Raw genomic sequence first — 23,425 nt, forward strand, 5'->3', positions numbered from 1 at the left:
GTATGGATGAGTTTTATTTCCCGGGATGATATTTATGTCGAAGTCGCTTCATTGCATCGTTTTCTCTAGTAACTAACTAAAAAAAAACGTAAGAGCTCATACACATAAAAGTTACAAACTTTATCAGAAATTTCCGACTGTCTTATGGAAGCAATGAAATTGGTAAAACATCGTGTTGTGAGGACAATAGTATAAGAATAAGAAATTTCCTTGTATGTGTTCACTGGTTTATCATCCGGAACGCATATTAAGTGTTACATTTATAAGTGCAAGTTTTCAACGACGTTGGCTGCAACCAAATATGTTTAATATGAAAAAAAAAATAATATGAAAAGTTTCTAAAACTATTATTTACTTCAACTTAGATACGAATTTCAACGAATTTATAACTGTCGACGACATGCCACATCAGGCCTACTCTTCAGCGCCCACATCGCTATATGTTGTGTTATTAGCTCTGAGAATTTAGAAACTCAAGAGCACCGGAGGCACTCTCAGCAGCTTAAAACTATACAAGATGTCAGTAAAAAATATCTGAATGAAAAAATTTAGATGTTCTGAAACTGTGGAACGCTCTATTCGTCAATAATAATAAAATAATAGCGGTTTCAGAGTTTAGTAGGCCGTATAGGCCTGTTGACGATTCTTAAAATCGCAGAACATTCACAGCATTTTGCGATCTCGAACTCTCTACTACAATTCTGCTGTGCTTAACCGCCCGGCCTCCTCGCCGATTCTGACCAGAAACTGGCGCACAGAGCTGGGATCGAACCCGCGCCTCTCTGCGCCAATCTTGGTAATCTGAACTTTAACCACGGGGCACCCTGCCCTTCCCGTAAATATAATGGTTCAAATGTTTCAAGGAAAGACGACGTATGGAAAATTCTTTTTTTTTTCTGTCGAATTTCATATTAGTGAATTCAATTTGCCTGCAACCCAAAACGATGTCAATGTAGCGAGTACGACTTCGACAAAGCCTGAACACGCCAGTTAGGTTTGCTGGGAACACAACGCCTTGGCGAATGGAAAGTGCAAAAATACATCTTACGTTGTTTACGCTATGTGATGCAATGAAGCTACTAGTGAGAAATGTATTAGGCTCCGCGTGAGGATTGATTCTCATAGGGAAAAATAATTTCAATGAGACCCACTAAAAGAGAATGAATCCGTTTTTAATTGTGAAAATAATTTGCAATTATCGAACTCAGCAAGTGCGAGAGTAAAAAACGAACTTCGTCACAGAAAATGGTTCAATTCTAAACGCGTCGTCGGTATACAATTATAGAACTATAGTACCGTACACTTCGTGTCTTTTTATTAGACTAATTTCAAGGCTTTGCGTTGGCGAGTGGATTAATTCGTTTCAAAGCTGAATTTTTTACGGTGTTCGATTTTTATCAGAGTTTTTTTTCGCCGTACGCTAAAGACAGAAGACTCCGAATGGTTCAAACCTGCGAGAGCTCTGCATTCAGCAATATCCTTGCTTATAAAATTAGGTTGAACGCACGCATCAAGTTTTTGTTTGCGGCCCACGCACCTAAGATGGCAGTTCATGGGGCAGACGAAACAAGTGATGGAAAGAGTAGAAAAGCAGACTATAGAAAACCCTTGGGCAGATCTGCTGCCTATAAAACGGAGTGGATGACTGTAGTGGGCAGTGAAGTTTCTGAAGAAAAATGCTTGGCGAATTACATCGAGTCCCGGCCATCAGGAAAAGAGGGAGAAAGCCCTATCACAAACTAGACGATATTACGGAGCTGCTAAGACCAGGTCGTAATTGAGGCAGTGTTTAGCGGAAGAGTAGGGCTTTCTCGGAAGACAATCGTATGAGCAGGACAGCCAAGAGGTGTTGTTCTCGGCGGTCTCTGTGGCGCGGCTAGGTGGTATTTTCACCCTCAATGATGATAACACATCGCTATTCTATCAGATCTTGCGTCAAGACGTCATGTGTCACTGTGCTTTTAGCAGCTCGATGGTCTCATCCCTCATTTTAAACTTCTGGATCTTGCCGGTGACGGTGACGGGAAACTGTTTCCTCATCATGACGACTGCCGGGACCTTGAAGGGCGCCACGCGGTCGCGGCACCACGCCTGGAACTCCTCCTGCGTGAGGTGACGCCCTTCCTGCAGGCGCAGCCACGCCACCACCACCTCCCCCAGGCGGGGGTCAGGGATCCCGAACACCTGGGGGTTTAGATACAGCACTCAGAAAAATGAATGGTACATGTTGTCATAATAATAATACTTTCTGCACGTAGCACTGATACGCCCTTTTGTCCAGGCTTAACTGGGTAAAGATGACCCACCTAAGGGCATCTGTACCATTCATCGAGCATCTTCATCCAGCATCTTCATCGAGTTGGAGGCTGGAGCAGCTAGCTATATGAAAATTGAAAAGTAGGCTGGAGGAGGAAGTAGCACGAAGAGTAGGCTGGAGGATAAGGTGGTAGGCAAGGTAAGCAGGTGGAGGAAGTGCTAGGAAAACTAGGCAGGACGAGGAAGTGGTAGAAATGAACGGAACGAAAAGGCTGCAAAAGTAGGTAGTTAAGAAAAAAGGCTAGAGGCTCGGTGATGAAATGAGTTGGGGGTAATAACAGTATGTAGGAAAAGTGTGCAGTCGCAAATGAAGAATTAGATGGAGGAATGAAAGAGATCACACCTGGGCTTCGAGCACAAAGGGATGCGCCATGAAAATGTTCTCCAGCTCGGCGGGGTAGATGTTCTCGCCGCCTCTGATGATCATATCTTTCTTGCGCCCTCTGATGAAGGCGTACCCGCTGGAGTCCATGGCAGCCAAGTCACTACAACATTGAATGAAATGTTTTAAGTATTTATAGTTAAAAGTAATATCCTAATGCTGCAGAAAGAAAAAAAATTAGATAAGCCATCGACCTATTGTTAGTGATAGCAGATGGAATTTTTCAGTATTATGTTGAGTCCTACAGGAAAATGACATCACCTGAACTAATCCGTTGCGCCAAGTGTTTCTTAGATCGTATTAACATGGTTTCGCTGTGAGGACAGAATGAACCAGTGAACAAACGTAACTTTGAGGTGTATCTCATAGAAGTGATACCAATAGATTATTAGATAGTTCTAATAATCTTATGGATAAAAACGTTTAATCTACAAGTTTCATAGTGTGCATTAGAGCTTAGATGGTTAGTAAAAAAAACAGCCTCTGTATGAACGCGTTCAAGAACAGACTAGATAAAGCTATGGAAAAATATATGTTCAGACTTGAAATGCCTAGCACCATATCGAACCCGGTGGAAGTCTAGTAGCTATTTCAAACTATCGTCAGTCATCAAAAGATCCGGTCAAATGAAACGATATTAGAAGTTCTGTGAACAAGGCACGAAAAGGAAAAGAATCGGCCACAGGCCACATCAGGCCTACACTTCAGCGCCGAGAACAATATGTTATGTTATGTTAAATGGGGAAAGCAAACTGCGCGTTCGCTCCTCGCTTAGTTGCAGTTGAATCGATTTGATAAATTATTGTCAATTTATTTATCCAAATAAACATTCAATTCAACGGTAATATCAAGAAAAATCTGTTTTCACAGAGAACAATGTACCTCTCACCCTGTCTTGAACCAATCCAAATTTATTCATTTATCCAAATAAACATTCAAATTAACGGCAAAATAATCCTTATTTTCAGGGATCAAGAAAAGCCTGCCTTCACTGCTGATTACGATGTACTTCTCACCCGGTCTTAAACCAATCCAAAGTTATTCAATTATATAAATAAACATTTAAATTAACGGCGAAATAGTACCAATTTTCAGGGATCAAGAAAAATCTGCTTTCACTTTAACGTTCACTTTTCACTCAAATCAACGGCAAAATAATCCAAATTTTCAGGGATCCAGAAAAACCTGCCTTCACTGCTGAATACAATGTACTGAACGTGCAAGAACTGCTGAATACAATGTATGTACAATGTACTTCTCACCCGGTCTTGAACCAATCCAAAGTCATTAATTTATCAAAATAAACATTCAAATTAACGGCTAAGTCTGCCTTCACTGCTGATGACAATGTACTTCTCACCCGGTCTTGAACCAGCGATCCTGGCTGATGACCTCCTCAGTTTTGACAGGGTCGCCCCAGTAGCCGAGGAAGACGCTGTAGCCTCGCACGCAAAGCTCCCCTTCCTCCCCCACTCGCACAACACGACCATCGCCGTCAACCACCTTCACCTGAGGCATGGAACTTCAATATAGACATCACCTTCACACGTAGAGCAACTCTTTTATCACACGTGAAGCAACCCTTTTATCATCTTCACACGTAAAGAGGCATGGAGCTTGAATAAAGACATCACCTTCACACGTAAAGCAACCCTTTATCACCTTCACACGTAAAGAGGCATGGAGCTTCAATAAAGACATCACCTTCACACGTACAGCAACCCTCTATCACCTTCACACGTAAAGCAACCCTCTATCACCTTCACACGTAAAGCAACCCATTATCACCTTCACACTAAAGCAACCCTTTATCACCTTCACATGTAAAGCAACCCTTTATCACCTTCACACGTAAAGCAACCCTTTATCACCTTCACGCGTAAAGCAACCCATTATCACCTTCACACGTAAAGCAACCCTATATCACCTTCACACGTAAAGCAACCCTTTATCACCTTCACACGTAGAGCAATCCTTTATCACCTTCACACGTAAAGCAACCCTTTATCACCTTCACATGTAGAGCAATCACAACACATTGCAACAGCCGGGGTTTCAAAATCAGACTTGATTAATCTCTAATATGCATTAAATGTAAAGAACCATCAAGACCGCCACACTCCTTGATAGAAATCAATCAAAGCTCTGGCAGATTCCTTCCTACCTCCCCACCCCGAATGCATTTAACAATAACTAACAAAATTATTCGCTTTGTGCCCATTTTCATTTCCTACTGTATTTTACTTTTCTCCAACGTTCAACTTTTTTCTCTCACTTCGTATCACCTCTTATTGTTTTTTCACATTCCTAGAGGCATCACACACACAAACGCACTAATAGATTGAACATTTATACATTAAAAATTTAGAACCGCTCCCACATACACTGCACTTCATACATGGACAAAAAACTTCCAATAATGACCCCCACAGCCTCGCTTCGGAAGGAAGCTTCCTATCTCGAGGTGGGACGGTGGGTACCCTACAGTCTGGGACCGGGTCGCCTGGGGCTTCCTACCTCGAGGTGGGATGACGGGTATCCCACAGTCTGGGACCGGGTCGCCTGGGGAGGCTTCCTACCTCGAGGTGGGATGACGGGTATCCCACAGTCTGGGACCGGGTCGCCTGAGGGTCGTTGGGGCTGCACTGGAAGCACACAGGGCTTGTCTCCGTCAGCCCATACATAACCTGGGGACAAATACTAAAAAATTATAGCGATATCTTAACGTATTATAGCGATATACGTAAATAGCGTACATATAATAGCGTTAAGTTATGGCGATATACGTATTATAGCTAAAGCATCAGCTGGCCCAAAGGAGGGCAAATAGACGGAACACGTCCAACGTTTTATCCGGGACCAGAGGGCGAGGTGACCTGCCTAGCGACGACTCGGAGACGGAGGACGACGAAGGCGGCGCATCAGCGTGACCGTGGAATAAGAAGTCCCAAACTTATCATAGAGTCATAGCGTATACGTATGTCCGTTTAGATGGAAAAACACGGAGGGCGAGTGCAGACATAACATAACTTAAGATTAACTTAATTCAGAGGACCTCGGGCTGGCGTATGACGAGAACGTTCGTAACGACATTCAACCAAACACGTAGAAATTTTTGGTATTTACTAATTTATGAAATTAAAATGGACATATTAAGGGATAGATTAAGTCTAAAAATGCAAGAAAAATTAAAATGTACTAGCTTTTGATGGTTACCGAGCCAACACAACGTATCAAATTATTGGCATCAAAATTGCTGGAATATTTTTCCCTATAATATTTCCCCCTGGAATATTTTTCCCTATAATATTTTCCCCCGGAATACTTTGCCCCAGAATATTTTTCACCATGGAATATTTTGCCCCTGAATATTTTTCCCCGTAATATTTTGCCCCGGAATATTTTTTACCGGAATATTTTCCCCCGGAATATTTTCCCCCGGAATATTTCCCCAGAATATTTTTCATCTATTGTCCAAATTTCCCCACACGCGCTCATCACACCCCCCCCCCCCCGGGCACAGCAACCACCACGCCCTATAGCCCACCATAAAGTCCTTCATGCCGAGCTCCGTGATGACAGCTTGCACGAGCTCCGGAGGGCACGGCGCCCCCGCCATGAGGCCCGTCATAAGGCTGGGCACCACCGTCCTGGTCCCGCCCTCTTCTGCGGCGCGACGCGCGGCTGCCAAGATGTCCACGTACATCGTGGGTGTGCCGTAGCAAGACGTCACCCTGCAGGTGCACAGGGTCAGGATTATTGATAGTTTTAAATTGGACAGAATATATGAAGGAGTTCGTAGCAAGACGTCACCCTGCGGGTGCACAGGGTCAGGATTTTGACAGGGTCAGTGCATTTTTTCCATAAATGAGAAAATGCGCTAAAAATGGAAGCGTCATATTTCGGCTTCTAATTTTGTCAGTTGAAACTGTATAGCGCCATGCATTTTTGGTCAGGACTATTGATAGTTTTATGTTTTGACAGAATATAGGAAGGGTTTCATAGCAAGACGTCACCCTGCCGGTGCACAGGGTCAAGATTAATGATAGTGTTAGGGAATTAGAATTTAGTATTTTCATAATTTTGTATTTTTGTAATTTTAGTTTTCCAATTAGAAATGCGGAAGTAGATTTGTAGGTTTTAGTCAGTTGGACAGAATATATGAAGGGTTCCGTAGCAAAACGTCACCCTGCCGGTGCACAGGGTCAGGACTTTTGATAGTTTTACAGTTGGACAGAATATAGGAAGGGTTTCGTTAATTTCTCAACGGCTTCACGCCACACAACTCCGTGGTTCATGCTACTATTGGCATAAAAAAAAGAAGCTTCATATTTTGGCGTCTAATTTTGCTCGATTCGACTGGATAGCGCCAAGCGCTTCTAAATTAAAGGATTAGAAACGAAAATAATGAGACCGTTCGAGGCACCGATATCGGGAATATTTGATAAATATTCAGGATTAAGTAAAGTGGTATGAACTGGAATGAGATAAAACTGAAAAGCTAACTGGAAAGAGATAAGAAAAAACTGGAGGACTGGAAAGCTAACTGGAAAGAGATAAGAAAAAACTAGAGGACTGGAAAGCTAAGTGGAAAGAGATAAGAAAAATAATGGAGGACTGGAAAGTTAACTGGATAGAGACAAGAAAAGTAATGGAGGACTGGAAAGTTAACTGGATAGAGACAAGAAAAATAATGGAGGACTGGAAAGAGATAAGAAAAATAATGAAGATAATCAATAATGGAAGAAATTTGGCTCTAGAGTACCCACGGCTCGGAGGTGAGGACGTCGAAGGCGGCGCGGGCGCTGAAGGCGGGCGATGGCAGCACCAAAGTGGCGCCAAACAGCGCCCCAGTGAGGGTGCCCGCCACGCACCCGAAGCAGTGGTACAGCGGCACCGGCACACAAATCACGTACTCCTGGCAAACAGTCCAGGGGCCATACTTTCAAAACTCGCTAAGTTAACGTAAGTACTTACGCTCCATTTTCTTGTCTATGATTGGTGGATTAGGCTTGATAGGCAGTCAATGATTGACTGATGAACTTACGATCTCCCAACTTTTTTTGAAAGTATGGGTCGAGCGCAAGAAATGGCTTCAAGTAAAACTTGAGGGGCATGGAATATTGTAGAAAATAGCGGCTGATTAAATTAAAAGTGGCTGCAAGGTTCTTCTGTGTAATAATAAGGTTACTAGGGGTAGGGGCTAGAAGTGGCTACCAAGGCTAGAGGTTCTAGGGCCTAGAAGTGGCTACCGAGTACTCTTGAGGAACATGGATGGTTGATAGAGCTACATGGTTGTCAAAGGATATATGTTTGAGAAGGTAGAGGCTAGTAGTTGAAAAGAGTAACTTCTGTAGAACATTTGGCCTTGCAAGACGTTTCAATGTAGTCGCTAACGGGGATGGTAGGTAGGAGGAAGGTAGTTATGTGTAATAAGGGTAGTAGGTAGGAAGGTAGTTATGGGTATAATGGGAGGGTAAAGGAATTGAGGTAGTTAATGGTAAAGGAAGTGTAAATGGAGTAAGAAAGTTAAGGTAAGGGGATCGAGGGTTAAGGAACTAAGGTATTTATGGGTAAGGGAAGGGTAAATGAAAGAAGGTACGTAGTTAAGGGTATGGGGAGGGTAAAGGAATTAAGTTATTTATGGGTAATGGAAGGATAAATGAAGGGTAAAGGAAGGAAGGTAGTTACAGGTAATGTCAGAAGACTCAAGATGTGTAGGCAAGAGAATTTACGCAGGTAGTTGTGTATTATCACAAGGTATTACACGGAGAATTTGTGAAGTGGGTACAACTGAAGGTAGGTTAAAGGTAGTGAAAGGCTCGTAAATATTTAAAGTAAAAAGCTTCCCACAACTCAAAGCGACTCAAAACGCTTGCGTTGATGTCAAAGACACTGAAAGGGTTGTTAAGATAAAATTCCACTGATAACACGCCGATTTAACACATATCGTAAAACTAAACAAATAAATTTTTCATATTATAAAGCAACTGTCAACAACTTAAAAAACGCCTACACAAAAATTTATGCTGCTACCGCATTAAGATTACTCGTCACTAAGTTGCAGCCTGTCAACTTGTGAATAAAGCCATCACAGTCTAGAATGCCCGTCCAACCAAAAGCCATCACAGTCTGGGATACCCGTCCAACCATAAGCCATGTCCNAACCTTGAGGTGGTAGCCGCTGCGGTAGCCGATGCCGTAAGCGTTGTTGACGACGTTGTGGTGCGACAACACCGCGGCCTTCGGGTTACCAGTTGTGCCCTGTTCGGGGGGATGGAGTTGGGGTTGGTAAGGTGGGTAAGGTAATGTCTGTACAACACCAGCGCTAATATCACTCACTGGAGCAAACTGAACGACACTTCAACATTAGATTCAACATTCGAGCCAACATTAGATTCAACATTAGAGCCAACCTGAGTTGGGTGTTGTAAGTAAATTAAACTCGACCGATCCTCAGGGAACTGGATTTCTTCCAGAGAAAAACACTAAGTAGAACTGAAATAATCATCAACGATGGGAACTGTTAATCAGCTAAGTGAAATTTTCTCAGCAGACTGACTTGAGTGAAGCTCGCTGAGAACCTTAATCCATAAACTGCCTCTAGCCGCACTCACTGAGGTGAACTGGATGCTGCAGGGAGCATCAAACTGCACCTCGGCCGCCCGCTGGCTCAGCAGCTCGCGGTGCTCCGCCGTGGCAAGGCACGACAGCTCCGAGAAGCTCAGCGTACCTCTGGCAGAGGGGAGCAAGACTCAGCAACAAGAGGGCATAGCGGCAAACCCTAATGGTCAACGTCTTAACCCTTCATCGGGGCACAAGGGTGGCCTAAACTCTTCATCGAGGCTCACGGGTGGCCTAAACTCTTCATCGGGGCTCAAGGTTGGCCCAAACTCTTCATCGGGGCCCAAGAAAGGCCTAAACTCTTCATCGGGCTCAAGGGTGGCCTAAACTCTTCATCGGGGTTCAAGGGTGGCCTAAACTCTTCATCGAGGCTCACGGGTGGCCTAAACTCTTCATCGGGGCTCAAGGTTGGCCCAAACTCTTCATCGGGGCTCAAGAAAGGCCTAAACTCTTCATCGGGGCTCAAGAAAGGCCTAACCTCTTCATCGGGGCTCAAGGGTGGCCTAAAAAAATCATCGGTAAGCCGGCTATAAGGAGTGTGGGGCAGATTGGAGTGTAAGTTCACCTCTTATGTGATACACAAGCAGTTTCACGCGATTGCGACCACATCATGCGCAATGCGCCTTTTCATCTCCTACTGTCTTTACCATTTCCCCTTCCTATTTCTGGCCACTCTGCGCCACCTCTTGTTCTCTTCCACACTTTCCTAGTTGCATCACAACAGCAACAAAAACAACTTCCTGTAAACCGCTCGAGCCGTTATCAGCGCGTGATAAGTGGACCGTTTCGCTCCTCCTTCCCCAGCACCCAGATATTAGCATGCTTTATCAGCGATTCTCGATATGCTACGAACTTACACTGAAGCCGCCGTTATAAAACTCTAGTGTTTCTATATTAACCAAACCAAATAGATTTGCAGTCTTCTATTTATATAATAACCATACAAAATAGCCTCGTAGATTTATTTTTAATTTAGCTACGTGCAAGAACTGAACAAGTTAATCAATGACTCATGCTCCTTTATCTAATTATTAATTATCAAATAATTCATCAAATTATAAAATGCTACTTTATCAAACTAATTAAGACGTCGATAGGCTCCGAGCTATTTAGTTTAGTTCCGTTGTCGAGATAAATTCTCATTATATAGTTTAATACGTACTCGCGTTTTTAAATAGCCGTCTTAATGATAATTTTATCTTATTGTATATATACATTATTTTATTGTGTCTTATGATAACAACACTCGCGGCCTAGCATGGCGGCAACCATCAGTGCAAGTCATTTTGCGCTCACTAGAACGTATCCTTTTTGGGAAGTAGGCGCGTGACAATATTGCTCCGGTTACTCATGACAGGCGGTAGAGGGTTAATAGTATGGTTATTATTAATAATGATTGCTAAAGCTTTAGTCTTCATTTAACGTAACTAAATATTTCACAACGAATATCACTAAACCATGAAACAGGTACTATTGATGTAACTACAGAGGGGGATTTTCGAAAAAAGCGCCATATTAAATTCTTCTATAGAAATACTTGCATGCGAACAACAAACCTGTTATCATCAAAATCGACCATTCAATGATTAGCAAAAACTTGAGAATTAAACAATGCCAGTTAGAGAGGTTACGCATAAATTTGTAAAGGTGGTGCATTGTAGAGTAGGGCATAAATTTAAATTTTATATACATCTTAATCGCATATCAGATCGAATGATTGCACTGATGAATAATGCTAGAGATCAACACTTACATAGTCTTTGTCTTGCTAGACAAACATGGATCAAATTGAAATTCGTTTCGTCAAAGTTAACATAATGGATCGGTCAAACATATGATTGTAGAAAAGATTCAAATATCTTACATTTTAAATATTACGTATATCATGAAATATACTTTTTCCAGGCAAAATATTATTTATAGACAAAATTAAAGTTCTTACACAAGATTTTTTTCAATGCTCCATTAAGCTGGCGGCTCTTCAGAAGCGAAGGAGTAACTTTAGAATTTGTTTTTTTCGCAACCTGAATCAGAATTCCATCTGTTTACATTATAATAAATTACTATATGTTTTATATTGCAATAAATATAAAATTTCTGTGCGAAAATATTTCGCACTATTCCGGTCTTTCAGTTGGTTGCAGAGGCAACAGTGAGCCCTGCGGCTAAACCATAGGTGCAGAGTTCTGTAGGCAGATTATAATATATTGAAGATAATATATATTGAATATATTATATTGAAGATTATTATAAAGTTAGCAAGACTGACTCGACATTTTTGAACGTTGGCGACATGACTAGAGCTTTGACGTCGACTTTCTTAAGGCAGTAGAGCAGCTCGCTGGCCACGTAACTCGGGTTGATGTTCACCTGGAGGGAGCAAGATATCAGATCGTGTAGAATAAAACTATAAATACATTATAGTTTTAAAGATTAAAGATTATGAAGCTTCCAAGCCTCAGTTATCGACGTCTACGTGGGGACCTCATTGAAGTATACAAGTATACTCATGACTTATACAAGGTCCCAGAAGGATTACAAGAATTTGAAACAAGAACCAACACCAGGGGCCACGGCTATAAACTAAAAAAACTGCGTTGGAACACATCCATGCGACAACATTTCTTCTCGCTTCGAGTCACCGACATGTGGAACAGCCTCCCTGATAGCATCAGCATCGTTGACGCTCCGAGTATGAACGTCTTCAAAAACAGACTAGACGAAGCTATGCAGGAGCATATGTTCAGTCTTGAAATACCTCGCAAATTACGGACCAGGCAATAAGTCCAGCAGCTATCTCAATCAATCGTCAGCTATGGAATTAAGATCGGGTTCCAAAGGCCGGATCCCTTGTGAATCAAGTCACGAAAAGTTCAAGAATCGGCAACAGGCCATGGGCTTATTTCTTCAGTGCCGACACTTCTATTGTATTCTATTATTTTTCTCAATCTGATTCTAAAATCTATGTTTACATGGGACAGAAAACAAAGTAATATGAAGTGCAGATTGTCGCAAGTGTAAAATGTTAGTTTTGACCGAGAAAAAAAAGACAAACCCACTCACCAAGACGAACCCACTCGAACCCGAATTCCTCACCAAGACTAGTCCAGCGATGCCCACCGCCCACTGCGTCACAACCCACTCGTAGTTGTTGCCGCTCCAGATGCCCACGCGGTCGCCCGCCTCCAGCCCCAAGCCCACCAAGCCCGCAGCCATTTCCAGGCTCTGGCGGACAACGTGACGGATTGGAGGAATTTGTTTAATAATTTGACGCACTAGCGGTATGAAAGAGAAGAATTTGTTTAATAATTCGACGCACTGGCGGTATGAAGATCTTTGGAATCATTGGATGAACATTATAGTGATAATTACACCTGAGTCGCCACAGCAATGCCGCTGCACTCAATCTCAATATCACTGTAGTTTACTAGAGACGATAACTTCCTGCCCACAAATACTCTAATTTCAGTAAGAGTGGCAGAAATGAATATAAAACCGTTTAAATCATTTGTATAGTAACATAACATGAAAAACCTGGATGCATTTCGTTAACTTCGTTTTATATTAGACTGCAGCGACTTGTCTATGTTATATGGCTATAATAATCATGTACACAAAGGAAACAAATGAGAGATAAACTACACGAAATACAGAGCCAGAAAATTATGAATATCATTTAAAAACGTGCTCAAGATGTTCAAAAACATAATTAATCATTTTTATTCTGTTTCTTATAACCCGTGGTAAATGTGTCATTTATTCTCGGTTTTATAGCTACCTATATTATTAAATCTCAATCTATAGATAAAAGAAGGCACCCACGTCTCGCTGGAGCTGCTCATACGTCACGCGAATGTCCTGGGCAACGGACACGACTGCCTCGCGCCCCTGGAACTTCTGACCCGCCCTTGCGAGGACCTGACCCATGGTGAGCCCCAGCAACGGTTCCTCCCCAGGCATCGATGCATAACTCCACTCAAGGGGCTCCAAGAAGCGTTGTGGGTGTACAGAAGACGATGCTTGGTGGCTGTACTTCCGTAATGCTCCCGCAGAAAATACCCCATATTTCTTTTTACTGGGACTGAATACAGAAGTCGTGCAGAAACTTTTATTTTTAGGAACACATGTGAAAGAACATCCACTATAAGTGTTTTTAGACCATTCAGGTGCTCCTGAGGGTTGATGCAGCGGCCGAATCGTGCTCCTACATGCAACACTAAAGGCACGACAAGAAGCATTTAAGCGTCCCAAGCTAACAGAATCATTTGAACGCAGAGTTAGTGGTCCGGTTGATAGCAGCAACCGGGTTCGGCACAGCTGTTGTTGCATCATGTTCACAACAGTCATGTCGTAAGCAGTTCAATCAAAGTAATCCATTCTACAGCAGCGAAATGCAGATAACGAATAAAATGTCCCTGAAATAGATTTCTTGTCCAGCTAATACATTTTCAGTAACCAGGGCGTTAAAGTCCAATCATCACTACTTGGCAAAATTACTATTTTAAACGATTAAGTACAAACTAATGTCAAAACGGATAATGTCACATATTCTGAAAAGTTTAGCTACTGCAATATACATTCATCGACCATTTAGTGCGAGTTGAAGAAGTGGCAAGATGTAGCATGTTGCCTGCCTCGCTACGTGGTGATATCATTCACTTAGGTTAGTTAGGTTTTCTAGTCGCCAACTAAGGTAGGCAGACTGTCGGGACACGCGTCAAGATACGAGCCCTACAATTATCGTTATCTAAACACCATGTTTATCTGATGTTTGAGCAAAAATCAATTACTGGATTACATAATAATAGACATCTACATCAGATAATTTATCAGTATATTAATCGAAACAATGGAAAGCCTATCGATCGAATTCGAAATTTTGGGAAGACTAATAAATAACCTGATTATTGAGAGCAAGCATTTGTTATTAGTAGCCGGAGGTGTGCATAAAAATGAAAAAAAAAATACAATAGAAAATTTATTTGTAGAAAATTTATTTTTTTAAATAGTGAATAAAGTAAATTTATTTTGTTAGAGTAGCCTGTTGCGGTAGGGCCTGTTGCGCTCCGGCCAGTTGTGCTCCGGCTCTGTGAACCAACTGAACGGCGCAGTTGTAGTGGGCGCTATGTGTCGAAAGCCGTGAAGATGCCCGGCTGCGTTACGCTCTGGAAGGTATATGAATCGCACTGTGGACTTGGGCTATGCTAACCTCTAGCTATCCACCCCTAGGTCATCGTGATCACAGATCATATCATAGGTATGCTAGTATTATAGTATAGTACCACTTCGAGTTGGAGGTATGAGGCCTACTTAACGTTCTAACCTTAATCTAAACTCTAAAGCTAAAAGCTTTACCACAACGGATAAGTCTTTCCTTAACACGCATAACATGGACTCCATGTCATAAGTAGACAAAGTTGTTAGAAAAGTTATCGAATAACTTGCATGTACATTGTACTAAAATCACTGAATGTGGCAACTGGCAAGACGCGGGGAATAGCAGAACACTTGCATTTACTCTTACAATACAAACAAAGATAGAATAGACATCTGAATCATCTCAAATTTTCATCGAACATCGTTGTACCAGTCTACCAGAAGACCACGATTAATATCACAAAATTGCTACTCTAAAACTTTAATCGGCAGAGATTCTATTACTGAAACCTGAAGCTGTAGTACGCTCACACAACACACACAGCACAGTGCACACTGTACTCGATCTCAGCAGTAACTGACTGCTGGGCGCTGACTCCCAACTTCACTTGCGAGTTGCGGCTCAAGGTCGTTTTACGCTTCAGTCTAGGCAACAACTAAATGAACAGCAGGTTTATTGGCGACAGATTGAGAGAATACTAGTTATCGAGCGGCTGCATCGGCAGTCGGCACATCTTCGGTCTTGAGCTGCAATTATGTTTATAGTTGCAAATCATCGCTCGTGTCGTAAACATATAATAAACAGTTCTCCGAACTCACCAGCGGACTCAACAGCAAAACATAATTTTTTAGCAAGTGCCCTATTCATAACTCCTTCAAGTCTGAACGGATCTTCATGAAATTCTAAACATGAGTTATAAATAGCATTGCACCAGTCTTGGAGTTTTAGCACATTCATTCCTTGCTTCGTTTCCTATTGAAACGCAATTTTTTATACAAGTGAGACAATCGTACCTCCTTAAATTTGGAACGGATTTGCATGAAATTTGAAACATGGGGCTGGGCTAGAAGTCGCTATACGCCATTTTATGGCTTTTCATTAATTTTTCAGCAGAATTCCAATTGAAAAGAAACTTGCAAAATAATATGTTGGTTTAAAATAGGTTAGGTTAAGATAGGTAAGTTAAGATTAGTTAGTTAAGGCTATTTGTTTTTACATAATATTAGCAATAATGTATCCGATCCTAGCTGAACCAAAACTGAACCAATCCTAGCTGAGTCTAACCTGAAAGGGCCCCACTGGTCCGTAACTAACGGACCGCAGTGGACTCCGTCGTATAAGGTTGTAACTAATCAATATTAAACATTTATTTGATCCGTCATGATATCCAATTGCTATAATCAATTTTCTGCGTATTAGATTAAGGACGTCTCATTAGTTGGAGAATCCTACATAGAGCGTAATGGTTTATTGGCAAAGAAACTGAAGCTGGAGTCTTGCCTAACATTTATTCCAGTATAAGCGTCTCACAATAGTAAGCATATAAATCAGCTTTGCATTAAATAATTTTAAAATCCATGGTTTAATTACTTACAGTCACAATTTATTCATATTATTTATTCTCAAATTTAGATTATTGCCCGTATTGCTGTCTCATGTTTGTGTGGTAGCGTAAGCTACCTCACTCGCCTAGTCAGCACTCCAGACTTAAATTGCCTGAAATTGAACATCCTAAATTTAGCGGTCCAGAGTTTTTTGAGAAATTAATTTACTCAATGTAAGATATATTAAGTTAGTTTAATCTAAATTAATTTGAGAAGTTTTCTTATCTCAAGCAAAAAGGATTTGGTCCTGCTTTTGCAATTTTATAACATTGTGCCAAATACTTCCAATGTGTATGCTGATGGAAGGAAATTGCTTTGCGATTGTTTTAATAGCAACATTAACCTGCAATTTTCTGTAATTGAACAGATGGTTCATTTGAAAATTTAAGCCATTTCAATGGGTGGCAGAAACCCGATCGTTCGTTGTCAAATAAATCGATTAGAAAACAATTCAGATGTTTTTGCCAGTACCATCTTTTCTGAGGTTGTAAAACAATTCAATTGAGATTGAATAAAAAAAATGGAATAACCGTGAAATCATAATGATGTCACAAAGTGAAATTGTGTAGAACGAGCTAATCAACCCAGGGATTTTAATCCTAGCTTAGGGAGCTCTAAAAATGTCATGGCGAAACCGTATTCGTGCTCGTGCAAAAACTGTAATGATATCATTCATCTGAAAGCATTTCTGGTCACAAAACAGGAAAATAAAATCATACCTCATGAGTAACCAACTGGCAATCTTGGCATGCCGGACGCAGCTTCGCGGGCTTCGCGCTCAGGCAGCTCTCAGTGCCACAAATGTCGTAGGCCGATAAGTGTCGACGCGTTGACGGGTCGTTGAGAGATGAAAATTTTTGTTGTTTTAGTAGAATAGCGACACTCTTTAATAATAACTGTCAAACAGCGACACTTTCAATATTATTGTTCAGATTCATGTCATGTAGAACCTTTACCAATCTCTTTAATCACGTTGTTGATTGTTGCACTTTGGTTGTAGCGCAAAATTCGAACAGAGCAAGCATGACGCAAGTCTAAGAATTAGTGTTTTGACTCCGTTTGTGCAGAAAAATACTGTGCTGTATTGATATTCATACTACAAAAACCTGCTAGACAGTTGGAAATTGAAACTTGGCTGTCTTATTCGGAAAATCAAACTATCGAAAGTAGAAGCCTTCGTTTGAAACCCTACAGTTGATAACAATACGTTTACAGCACGACTTGGGTACATCACATCGCAAGCCAGTTGAGAGACCTATGCCTATGGTAAAATGGTATGTTCACAAACTTTTATTCTTAAATATTGGTAAATACTCGTAAAGTTGTGATATCTTCTATGGTGCTTTTATTATTGTACATTTTCATTTATACCGACAAAAATTTTATCGGAAGATGTCTTTAGGATTTCTAATAAGAATAAGAGAAGATTCATAAGCTCATATAACGAAGCAAAGCTGCCAGATGCACGACTGAAACGACCGGCAAAGTTGCCTTATCTCATAGGATTTTATCTTCATTTGTTATCTGTTTGTGCAATATTTGACTACGTCCAATGACATATGAGCAGATGCTTCTCTAAACTCGCCGATCATCAATACGGATTAAAAGTTCAAATTGTACGGCTCGGTTCAAAAATAAAATACTGTGATGCTGTTTAGCCTATATGTTGAGATAAATTGTTCGATACGGTTCATCACATAAAGATCCGAGTAGAAGGTGACGACCTGCTTGACGACGTAAGTCATTAAGTGTTGCAGACTTGCAGCGATTCTAATTTTTCGCAACTGAGTCTCAATAAATGGTGAAAATGGAGTCAATGAAGCGGAATGATCGATCACATGCCAAGGATTAGGTTTGTGAAACAAAATAGGTCGTGAGGTACAATTATTATGGAAGGAATGATTAATTTGTGATCTGGCTACGTTCAGGAAATTTTTGATTTATTTTTGATTTAGTCAAGAATAAAATGTTTTCCTTTCAAAAATTACGTATCATTGATATTACAATTGAGAAGGAACACCGTTCAATTCACATGAAACCAATCCCCTTCACAATATCTAAATAATAACTTATCTGTTCATTTCAGAGAAGTGATGTGTGAAACGGTGAGACAGCTCAGTAATTTAAAGATGATTTACAAGCTCCCTCGCATGATCACGCTCATCCATCAGTAGAATCAGTTTACAATCGTTTTATAAATTGTACTGCAGTATGCTACAAGTGTTAACTGCTTATTCATTAATAGAATAGAAGTGTCGGCGTTGAAGAAATAGGCCCATGGCATTGACTGAAGTATTCAACTATCTATTGTATCGAAAAACCTCAGCACATTATCTAGCTTTTTTGTGATTATGTAATGGTATTCATCAGTTTAGTATTTAAATTTTAGTTTAAAACGTCTGAATAATTCCCCTGAACTTGCAGGTCACCGGGTACGCTGACTCAGTGATGACGTCACTCGCTTCCATCGCCGCAGTTCTCCCTCTACGCGTAAGGCGCGACGCTCGACAAGAACACATGGGCTGTTCTTAAAGCTATATATTAACTTAGGAAATAAATATAAACCTAGAAGCCTAAGGCGCATATTTTTTGCACTCACAGAGAGTGATTTTGTCGAAAATTTTAACTGTCATAAGAAAAGTGTCTTAAAAAAATCTTTAAAAGTGTTTTCTTAATAGTCTTAGGCTATTCGCCACTAAGTCCGACTCGCGCAAGCTCTGTAAAGATTGATATTTGTCTGCAGTTACCCATCTGCTCCGCTGAAATGGATGGCAATCATGAATGATTTTATTCAATTTGTTTTAAAGCTACTCATGAACGATTTGTCAGGTTTGTAGATCAAACATATCGTCCTAGATTTATCTGCATTTATTCATAGAAATTCCAGCATTTTAGCGTCCTAGATTATTTTTTTCAAGGAGTAAATCATGGGGGCGAACACATCCAAACATGGTGGCTGTAGTGCCAAAATATCCTCTTCTACATCAACTCGAAGCTCCTTCACGGCAAGCGGTGCGTCTATGAACTCTGGACCCGCTGCGCTTGTTCCATCGGCTGCGACCGCTACTCCGTCGTCAGTATCGGGCGTCGCCCCTCCTGCCGCCTCTACACCATCTGGTGTTACTGCAACTGGTATGGTACCGTCAGGCTCTGGTATTACTGCACCGATTTTTTCAAGGAGTAAATCATGGGGGCGAACACATCCAGACATGGTGGCTGTAGTGCCAACTCATCCTCTTCTACATCAACTCGAAGTTCTTTCTCGGCAAGCGGCGCGTCTACGAAGTCTGGACCCGCTGCGCTTGTTTCGTCGGCTGCAACCGCCACGCCTTCGTCAGTATGGGGTGTCGCCCGGCCCCCTCCTGCCGCCTCTACACCATCTGGTGTTACTGTTCCACCAGGCTCTGGTGTTACTGCAACTGGAGCTGCACCGTCAGGATCTGGTGTTACTGCAATGCCAGGATCTGGTGTTACTGCACCGTCAGGGTCTGGTGTTACTGCACCGTCAGGACCTAGTGTTAGTGCGTGTGTGACGAGAACATCCCCTGCTGGCACTTCAACAGCCAGCACAACAGACATTACGTACGATGACATCAATACGTTGAAGTTGTTCATGGCTCTGCGTAGAAGCAGTCCTGTGGCCAAAGTATTCGCTGCCGTCTTCGAAAGTTTGTCCCGTAGGGGCTCAGAAACTCTGGAACAGTATTGTTCTGTTCTTTTAGGTAACGATTACTTGAAAAGTTTCAATAAAAAGGAAAGAGATAAGTTGCTTCTCAACACTGTGCAAGATTACGACATCACATTGCTGTACAAGCTCCTGCAGAAATGCTGTCATTTGAGCAATGACACTAATTTTTGGTTAAAGCCTGGGGACTCGATAGAAAACATGTTGTATCGCCTGAAAGAACAACGTAACTTCTTCAGCCATGAAGCTGTGCAATTATCAAAAAGTGAACTTGATTCGCGACTGAAGAAAATTCGAAAACTTATCGAAGAAGTCAGTGACAAGGCTGGTGTTGATCGTGGTCTCAAGAATGGTTTTCTAGCTGAATTAGACAACATCAGTGTCTCAACGAGCTTACAGGCGGAACTTGCTGACCGTAATGCTCAGATGAAGGCGTTCAAAGAAGACATTCAAGACAGCATCCTAGATAGCAGCATCGCTGAGTTGAAGGACAGATACAGCACAATGCGAGTTCTATCGCCCATAACTTGGTTCACCTATGACGAGTTTCAGAGCATCACCATCGACAAGGTATTCACCAAACTAACTATGAGTCGAAGCAACACCACGGTTGATATTGGGAAAATTCTCTTGGTGAAAAACGAGCGCGGAGTCGATTGTTCCACCATAATCATAACAGGCTTGGCAGGTTCAGGTAAAACATCTTTATGTAGGTTCCTTATTTACAGCTGGTCGGGACAAACCGGTGAAGTGGACGAACTGAATGAGTACAAACTACTTATTTTCATTCAGTGTCGGTATGTCAAGTCTAATGGCTTCGCTGCTTTTATAAAGGAAGATTTGCTGAAAACTTCGTTTTATTTGGTGCCAGAGACCGAAGTTATCGAGATGCTGCAAAGGTTCAAACCGTTGTTTGTCATCGATGGTTACGATGAAGCAGACTATGCTGTCCAAAACCTCATCGTTGAAATTCACCATAAGTTTCCCTCGACTAAGATACTCATTACGTCCAGACCCCACATTTGTGCAAGTCTATCAGCCAAGCTTGTGCACAGTCTCGCTTGCCTCAACTTACTGAATCTTAAAATAATGGGGTTTGAAACTGGCTGCATCCAGGAATACTCTCACAAGCTTTTCTCTGTACTTAATAATGCATCAGGAGCCAACGCCTTCCTCGATTACATATTAAAACGTAGCAAACTGCAATCGATCATCAACCTACCACTAACTCTTGCTCTACTTATTTTACTTTGGATTGACGATCGTTCCCAAGTTGACGAGGTATCTTCTGAGGGCCAAATCCACGTCAAGATCATCGAGATGATGAAGCGACGGCTATTGACTAGACTTGGTGAAAAACCCTCTATTGCCCAAGCAAACCCATTGGAGTTGGAAAATAACGTTGATTTCTGGCTGCACCTTTTGGGTAAGATTGCTCTTGAAGGCATTGCAAAGCAACAGCTCTTCTTGGACGAACAAAACATGCGTTTTCTCAAAATGAAGTGCAAGAAACTTTCACAAACGTTTGACGTCGAAGACGCCATGTCTTCCATAATGCAGTGCGAGACGAGCATCTCCCTCTCAAGCTGCAAGAAGATTTGGTCTTTTATCCACGCGACGCAGCAAGAAATGATGGCGGCCCTCTATATTGTCAAAGAAATCGAAGAAGAAGACCAACCTTTTTCAAATTGCATTCCCGAGACCGAAACTGAGTTAAGCGAACAAATGGTAAACGTGATTCAATTTGCAGTTGAAATTTTGAAGACGAATGGAAGTTTGACTGAAGAAAGCGCTAAGTTCATTGCTTCAAAGTTTCCCTTGATTTCTGAACATAACATTGCTTTCATTTTTTCGATCCTTGATCTCGTCGATAACGACCGAATGTATGTTGAAATCTTCAAAAAGTTTTTGGATACCAATTCAATACCTTCTGAATTATCGTTCGTATGTATGCCGTTCACAGCACATTTGACCAAGCTAAATATTCTGAGCTCAGATGTGAGATTAACGTTCGTTGCTGAATAATGATTTTATATCTGCCCGCAAGGCACTGAATGCAGTTAGATATACACCGAATCTAGTCCTCCCTTCTGATTAGGATGACATTAAATCTGTAGTAAGGTTGTTTCAGGAGACATGTAAGAACGGATAGAAAGTTCGGTTCATCTACAGTTCTATAGGTACTTCTTTTGTCCACTATCTGAGGACTTGGTTCTTCACCACTCGCCTCACGTCCGGACGGGGACAGAGTTCTATACCTTCGAATTTCTCGGTAGCTTGGAGGCAATAAAAGAGCTGAGGTCCGTGCGTAGGATTGGACAGAATATCGACAAATTTTGCGATGTTGTTTATTCTTTCGCGCCTCAGGCCTATAACGACTTGGTTCAATAAGCCCTGAAGCCTGAAAACATTGGAAAAGTCGCATACACTTCCCCGCATCCATCGGTCATTTGAGTGGAATTTGACTAGGTATTTCGTTGATAACTTGAAGAAGCAGGGGGTGAAAGTTGAACAAATAGATCCCACGAGTAAATCATTGATTACCAACTGTGCACAAAAAGCAATGACAAAGTTTTACATATGCATACTACTCAACATATCAATTGTTTATTTAAAGTCTCCAGTATTAATTGATGAAAGTTCTTATATTGCGAGTCTTATGTGATGTCCTTATGTAGTGATGGTAACGATATTTCTCGGTTACCTGGTATTAAAATGTGTTGCAAATAGTTCGTTCGTAATTACAGATTATTTTAATTTATGCATGTTAAACATTGGATGCATATTTAACGCAGCCACCCTCTTTTTCTTCTTCTGAACTGTTGTAGGTACTGTTGACGTTTTATTTCTCATTCCGCACCAAAAAATGTGTAAACCTTTTTTACTGAAGAGTTGTATTATAGTGTACGTAGTAAAAAGATTTATTATGTTACGGTACTAATTATATCTGATACACTAATATTTGTTTCATTCCAATAGTATAATAAATAAATTCATCTTGTGAACTTGAACGCCTGACACGAGTATTAATAAACCCGATGAAGCACCAGCGTCATTACAATGGGATAGTTATAATTCAAGTTAATTTCTCAATGAATCTGCTAGTTAGATTTGAGATCAAGCTCTACAATTTCTGTCCTAATAGTTAAAAAAAATTATACAATCGTGCTTGGTGAGAAAAAGTATTGGCAAAGTCTAAGTTTAATTACATTTTCATGTTTTGCACAATGATGCTAATTCTTAGACTAAATTTATACACAGTTGAAACCTTTATTACTAATTCGTTGAAAAGTCATATGAAATCCACCGATCAGGCTGAACAGATAATTCCGTACCTTGTGTTTGCAAGTAAGAAAAACACACAAGGAAATTCACACATGTCTGTTTTTCTGTCCACTGCAATCAGTTAATTTCATTGAAATAACATTTTTGTGCAATTCTTACTTTCGAACTTTTAATTTTTTAAACGTATTGTGGTCAGGGCAATCAAGACGGCATTCGCATAAAATATCAGTTAATATAATAATAATAATAAGACAGTTAAACTATCCCATTCTTAATACGTAGAGTTCGTAGAGTTTTTTTTCTATTTTTCTCTAGAATACAAGTCAACTCCGAAAGAAGGCACGCCAAAAAAAAGATTATTTTATGATTTT

The 23,425-nt window shown here is 41.0% G+C and overlaps 2 protein-coding genes across 2 annotated transcripts; one reads left to right on the forward strand and one right to left on the reverse strand.

The window, feature by feature from the left end:
- Positions 1-1,044: 1,044 nt before the first annotated feature.
- LOC108667067 (medium-chain acyl-CoA ligase ACSF2, mitochondrial-like) lies at positions 1,045-14,061 on the reverse strand. The gene is made up of 11 exons (XM_018154048.2): positions 13,145-14,061; positions 12,419-12,547; positions 11,592-11,692; positions 9,316-9,433; positions 8,867-8,962; positions 7,468-7,616; positions 6,246-6,432; positions 5,278-5,385; positions 4,059-4,207; positions 2,660-2,801; positions 1,045-2,184 (listed from the first exon to the last, which is right to left on the reverse strand). Exons 1-11 carry the CDS (start codon positions 13,667-13,669, stop codon positions 1,951-1,953), a joined length of 1,938 nt encoding a protein of 645 aa, XP_018009537.1. The 5' UTR covers positions 13,670-14,061; the 3' UTR covers positions 1,045-1,950.
- Positions 14,062-19,446: 5,385 nt separating this feature from the next.
- Positions 19,447-22,728, forward strand: LOC125178716. Its single transcript, XM_047883119.1, has one exon. It carries the CDS (start codon positions 19,539-19,541, stop codon positions 21,792-21,794), a length of 2,256 nt encoding a protein of 751 aa, XP_047739075.1. The 5' UTR covers positions 19,447-19,538; the 3' UTR covers positions 21,795-22,728.
- The last annotated feature ends 697 nt before the right edge of the window (positions 22,729-23,425 follow it).

Source organism: Hyalella azteca, unplaced genomic scaffold (genome assembly GCF_000764305.2).
Source record: "Hyalella azteca isolate HAZT.00-mixed unplaced genomic scaffold, Hazt_2.0.2 contig12034, whole genome shotgun sequence".
NCBI lineage: Eukaryota > Metazoa > Arthropoda > Malacostraca > Amphipoda > Hyalellidae > Hyalella > Hyalella azteca.

Bases quoted from the DNA above. Each gene is read 5' to 3' on its own strand.
- LOC108667067 (XM_018154048.2), bottom strand. From the start codon at position 13,669: ATGACTGTTGTGAACATGATGCAACAACAGCTGTGCCGAACCCGGTTG. The intron at 12,548-13,144 runs GTGGGTGCCTTC...GTTGTCCGCCAG, and splicing joins ATGAGCAGCTCCAGCGAGAC to AGCCTGGAAATGGCTGCGGG. The intron at 2,802-4,058 runs GTGAGAAGTACA...TCAATGTTGTAG, and splicing joins GATCGCTGGTTCAAGACCGG to TGACTTGGCTGCCATGGACT.
- LOC125178716 (XM_047883119.1), top strand. From the start codon at position 19,539: ATGCCAGGATCTGGTGTTACTGCACCGTCAGGGTCTGGTGTTACTGCA.